Here is a 6326-nt window from a genome sequence, read left to right on the forward strand (position 1 = left end):
TTTTGGAAAATGGCTGCAATGAAACAAAGAGTGAAAAATTTAAAGGGGTCTGAATACTTTCCGTACCCACTGTATTTTCATTTGTTTTTTTTTCTTGGATGTGTTTAGAGATTCATTACTAATATTACCAATGTTTTGTTTTCAGGTCCTGTATCTTTGCTCTGCACTGTAATGAACCCCCCATTTCAGCCCAGCTTCTGGCCTTCCTCAGAGTCTTCTGCATGACAGAAGGTAAGACACTCACCAATACACACAGGCATGTCCAAACTGGAAAACATGTCACACACACACACACACACACACACTCACACTCACACTCACACTCACACACACACACATTGTGAAAGCGTACTTAAAGCAAAATACGCCACAGTTTCCGATGCTCGTCCGAGACCATTGTCAAGCACCTTCTTTCTCTGCATATCAGTGGAAGGAAGTAGATGGAGAGGAGATGGAGGTATAGGAGAAAGAGAGGGAAAGAGCCAGTCCTGTCCAACCCTGAGCTGGATAATTGATCAAGGCAGGCCACCAGATGTGTAGTGGGAGCAATCCACCAGGGGATTTACAATATTTATTGACGCATGCGGAATGTTATCGGTGTCATAAATCCCCAACCACACAAGGCCACATCCTCCTCTGTCACGGGACTCATCTTCAGGAACATGCTTGATATATTATTCACATATTTTGCTGCATGTTAATTTTTAAAACGGCTCCTATGCCTTTTGGATGCGTATGCGCGAGGGGTGGCGGGTATCTGTGTGTGTGTGTGTGTGTGTGTGTGTGTGTGTGTGTGTGTGTGTTGACGTTACTTAACAGTCGTGGCATGATGGAATATTGTGTACTCGCAACCAGGGAGCAGTAGTTCACCTCTTTCACCTTCCTATGTAAAAATGCCATGTTTTAGTCCATAGATAAAAGGCAGCAGGTTAAAAAAGCAAGAAGACTGTCAATGACTTCTTTTACACATGACAGAAATGTACATGTTAATCTTTACACAAAAGTATGTTCAGGATATAATAACACAGTGTTGGAAGGTCAATACTGGATGGCTAAGGAAATGTTTGACTCAAAATTCAAGAGATAGTAGAGAGAGATAGACTATGTATATTTCAGTTTCAAATGAGAAGATTATTATTTCCGTTCTGTGCCCAAAACTGAGACAGTTGAGTCTGCTTTGAGTATAGACATTGGATGTAAGAGAGTACATTAACCTTAAACAGCTAAATGTTTTATTTTAGCAATTATAGAATTGACGCTAGCTCAAGGTAATCTAATCTGCTGCTGGGGATGTTTGACATTTTAACCAGAAAAAACAACAGTCACCACCGTCAAAAAATGTGAAGCCTGCAACAAGAATCTCTCTAGATGGGGCAACTTCTAGCTCACCCGGTAAGAGAGTTCCCCCTATGTTGACTGAGGCCTTTGCAACCCGCTTTGGAATCCGACCTGCGGCCCTTTGCTGTGTGTCATCCCCCATCTCTCTTCCCCCTTTCCTTTCTATCCACTGTCACTTTCAAATGAAGGGGAAAAAAGAATCTTTCTAGATTGCAATTTGCTAATTCAAAATACTAAGTAGAGAACAAAGGTTTTATAATTGGGGGTGGCTGTTAGTCACGTGGTAGAGCGGTCGTCTACCCATAGGAAGGTCGGTGGATTGATCCCTGCAGTCCCATGTCGAAATGGGACACTATCCAGTGTTGCTCCCGATGCACTTCCTTGTCCTTACATTTAAACTGTATAATAAGTTCAACATGTTCATATTCCAGTGGTACTTGGTTTTCTGTAACGCAGAGCTGGAGTGAAGTTTCTCTTTTGAGCGGCAGCGCGTGGGAGGAAGGGTAGCACACAGGTGAGATCGATGAGATGGCTGGTGGAGAAGCCGGTCCCCTGGGCTCACTTAAGGACACGGCGAGCGGTGGAAATTCAAGATAAGGACATCGTACCGATTCTCTAGTCTGATATCCTGGGCCATGGAGGAGATGCTGTGAAATGAGCGTCTCCTCTTTTTGGGGTTTATCTAATGTTAGTGGAGGGGAGTTAACTAGTGGGATTTGGCGTTTAGCACCGAGCTGGAGCTAGGAATCCTAAGGGACTGCGGCCAGATTGGCAGCGGGTAGGGTAGAGGCAGCAGCCAGGCATATGACTGAGGCGGAGGCAGCACAGTCGACACAACCGGACGGGGAAAAAGTGATTAGATGCATCGCGATCTTCTCTAGAACGATTCGATGCTCAATACCGATAAGTTAATAATTGATTATTCAAATGTATTATTCATTCAAAAGTTACTGTCTCCAGACATGTTCAAATCAGAAAAAAGAATGATGGAAAGAGGACGGGATAATGGACAACAACTGAGAGTTTGGGCAAGAGTGCAGAAAAAAGTATAGTATATGATCTAATAAGACATACTGTACATGAAATAATTAGGCAAAACACATGTAGGCTGTTGATCTCCTTTATCACATTACATCTGACCACCTCATGTTTCATGTTCTAAAAAGCCAATTCTCCACCTTTAAATATGATTGAGCCTCTGACAGAGATTACTGAGAGAGAAGGTGACTCAGCATGTTTTTTGGCTTATGCATAGAATGATTACAAAATAAAAACCTAAGTAGGTAAATTTTCTTCAAACCCTCCAAATCTTCTTCCAATCTTCTCCAGTGCTGCACAATTGTTCCTTAGGTCTGCCGGCATCAGACAGTGTTGCTCATCTGCCCCGCGCGCCACAACTCTGCCATCTTGGCCCTTCGCAGGCACATCTCTGCCGGGGTGCATATGCTTCTTAATATCGCCACACGCCGATAGTGTTCTTACATTTTACAACTTTCTTACCACAAGGTCTCTGGCTACATATTGTATCTCTGCCTACCCGACTTTAATTAACATGGATTTATTTAAAGGTGTACTGTTTCTTGGTGTATTGTCATCATCAAAGGAGAAAAATTAGATTTTCTGTCTTCATCTATCTTTAAGACAAAGTAGGTGCATTGATTCCTAAGACTTAAGCTACACAATAATACTGAATATTACCCTTTGGTGTAAAAACCCTTTCATTTTTACCATTCACCGTAAATAAGGGCTCCCCCTCCCTACAAAAGCCAATTTAATCACTGGGCATACTAAACATGTAGCAACACCAATTAAAGGCAAGACGCTCAACTAAAAGCCCATGATAAACATTTTTACCTCAAAGAAACACAACTGCAACACCAAGCAACTAAATGAGCGCATACTGTAACAAAAACAGTTGCACTGTGCACGTGGGTAATATGTTAAATTAGTGTTTTTTTTGTTTTGTCTTTTTTACTTTATACTAGCCGCACAAACAATATTTTGTATGAAAAGGGAAACTTTACTGTTTCCTATGGTATAGATCATTACTCTACAACAAAAAAACACAGAGATAGCAGCCGAAGAAAGGCAAAGATTTAATTTCACTTTATACAGCCACAACATACATCTTCTTACTTTTGGTGTTGTCTCTGTGTCACTTTGAAATCATTCCTGACAGTCTACAGGTATTTTCCTTTCCGGGGGGAGGTGTCTAACTTGGAGCAGTGGAGTCTCAGGACAGTGCTGAGTAAAATGCTTCTTTCAGCCTACATTTTATGTACCCCATTGTGGTTGGCTTATAGAGTTGTTGAGATGGATTTTTAGACTGTCCCTTGATTCTATTGGCTCTGACGGTTTGATAGAGATGTCAATCATCCAAATTGGGTTCTTGAGATACCAGCCTGAGCAAGTTAGAACCAAACTTCATTTCCTTTGTATGGCTTTTATTTGAATCGGAAAATCTATCGGTCTGGTTTATTTTTTTGAAAACAAAGCAGGAAAGCAGGAAAATTCAAGTTTTAATGATTGATACCTGAGAAATGTCAAATGTGGTCAAAATAGAACATTTGGAAAGTCCGCCTAAACATTCCTCTATTAAAACTTCTCTAACGTTGCTCTGCTTTACTTAATATGCATTAATCCTTTCACAGGTAATTATTAGATGTTTTCCTATGGTTTTCTTTCTTTTGGGTTGCATTTGCATCATTTCAGAAAGATATTCACTCTAAAAATGCATATTATGTACAGTATGTAGAAATAAAATATTTAATTTATCCCGTGTTCCAACTTTATTTACTCTGACCCAGTAACACATATACCGATGCTTATAACTCTACATAAATCTCACAAGTGTTATCTTTATTATAGTCTTCCATTGCCAGACCCTCCTCCACAGTGCTTGGGAGGAGGGTCTGGCTAGTCCACACTGAATTCTGGGAATGGGAAAAAACAAGCATTAGCATTTCTTTAAACCAATCACAATCACCTTGTGCGCCGGAAGGAGCCACGGTGCCGCTGCAAAAGAGCCTAAGGAAGGAACTTGTTTTGGTGGAACGTGTAGTTTCAATGGTTGATTTAGTCATGCAACAGAAAACTCTGATTGGACAGATAGTCTAGCTAGCTGTCTGGATTTACCCTGAAGAGATCTGAGGACCAAGTAACCATAGTCCTCAGAGTTAAAAATTACAACAGAAAGAAAGCGAAAGGTAACCTAAGCTTCCTTTCTGTAGGATATGTATTGACTAAATTAATGGGTTTGTAAGACATACAAGCCCATTACTTTTCTCTAATGGCTTGCATTTGTGCTTTGGTTTCTTTTGAAGAAAATGCTAATATTTAGTTTGATTTGATTTCAGAGGAACTGAAGGACTATCTGTTTGGAGATCGGGCCATCAATAAGATTCTCACCCTGGGCAACAGCGAGTTCCCTGTCAGCTGGGAGAACGAGATCAAGTTGTGGACTTTCCTAGAGACTCGAGCTGCTCTGCTGCTCAAGACCTACAAGACCACCTCACAGGTCAGCCAATTGCAATTTAACTTATGTTGAAAGTTGTCATAAACAGGGTGCTAAGAATGGTTCAAACAAACTGGATTGTACGAATTGTCCTTTCAAATCGAAAGCAAAAAATGTTTGCGGTTTAAATCTTCTGAATGGCAGTGTTTCCCATACAGTGTTGTGAAAAAGTGTTTGCCCCCTTCCTCATTTCCTGTTCCTCTGCATGTTTGTCACACTTAAGTGTTTTGGAACATCAAACCAATTTAAACAATAGTCAAGGACAACACAGGTAAACACAAAATGCAATTTGTAAATGAAGCTGTTTATTATTAAAGGTGAAAAAAAATCCAAACCATCATGGCCCTGTGTGAAAAAGTGAACCCAAGGGTTAGGGGTTAAAAGTGAACTAACCCACTTCCGTGTTAAATTCAATTTCAATTCAATTCAATTCAATTTTATTTATAGTATCAATTCATAACAAGAGTTATCTCAAGACACTATACAGATAGACCACACTCCAGAATTTACAAGGACCCAACAGTTCTAGTAGTCTCCTCTGCCCACTTCCGGTTTAGGCCCCGCCCAGTCCTAGTACGGATCAGGATACAGATAATCCATGTGGTAAACAGATACAGATAATGCTGTACTCGCTCATCCCTAAAAGATACCAAAAATGTCTACTTAAGCAAGGTAACAAAGTATTTGTACTTTGTAACCTGTTAGCTGAAAAAACAGGAACCCCAATATCATCTATCGTTCTGGTTGGTCACCCTCCCTGTGGAGTCTCTCCGCTCCAACTGATCTTCAAAATGAAGCTAAACGGAGCTCACTGCTAGCTGGAGCTAATCACTTCTAACTGAGCCTGCTCAAGCTTTCTCTCCGTGCCCATACCAATTAGCTGTAATTATAGACTCAAGCCCAAATAAAACATATCATTTTATTAAGTTGGCTATAAAAGTTTACAATCCAGTTTTTTGAATGACAGATATGTGTTCAGATGAGAACTTGAGTGCAACAGGACACTAAACACTTTTTAAAACTAATTTAACAAGATCTCACTTTAGATAGCCTTAGTGTAATATGATTTAACAGGAGATGGGAGGAGACACGCCATGTGCACAGTATATAATAGCATTTATAATAACATGTTAACTTTGTGTGTGGATCTTTGTAGGCTATGTTTTTAATGTTAAGTTGTTAATACATACTGTATAATGTAACATTCGGGCTCCGGGTAATTGGGTATTTTATCTGCTGAAGCATTAGATTTATGACAAACCAACCAGATTTAATTGACAAAGCACATTATGAGCTACACTTCATATGTGTCATCTTCTAGTTGTTATTTCTTTCTAAATTATCTGTTTGTGTTGTAGTCGTTATTCTCAATAAATAGTTAACAAGTCAAAAACAAGTCAAAAACCCCATGAAAGACCGAGGTAGAGAGGGAGTGACCCTGCCCGGAGGAAGCCCGGGGCCCCCGTCTGGAGCC

General features: G+C 40.3%; 1 protein-coding gene across 1 annotated transcript in view; it reads left to right on the top strand.

Annotated features, from left to right (window-relative positions):
• setd3 (SET domain containing 3, actin histidine methyltransferase) overlaps nucleotides 1-6326 on the top strand; it is a 46160-nt gene that overhangs the window by 38164 nt on the left and 1670 nt on the right. Inside the window, exons 11-12 of the mRNA XM_034858514.1 lie at nucleotides 146-231; nucleotides 4695-4855. Of these exons, the coding sequence (XP_034714405.1) occupies nucleotides 146-231; nucleotides 4695-4855 (247 nt within the window). The remainder of the gene's footprint in view (nucleotides 1-145; nucleotides 232-4694; nucleotides 4856-6326) is intronic.

The sequence above is a fragment of the Etheostoma cragini genome, chromosome 20 (genome assembly GCF_013103735.1).
Source record: "Etheostoma cragini isolate CJK2018 chromosome 20, CSU_Ecrag_1.0, whole genome shotgun sequence".
Classification (NCBI taxonomy): Eukaryota; Metazoa; Chordata; class Actinopteri; order Perciformes; family Percidae; genus Etheostoma; species Etheostoma cragini.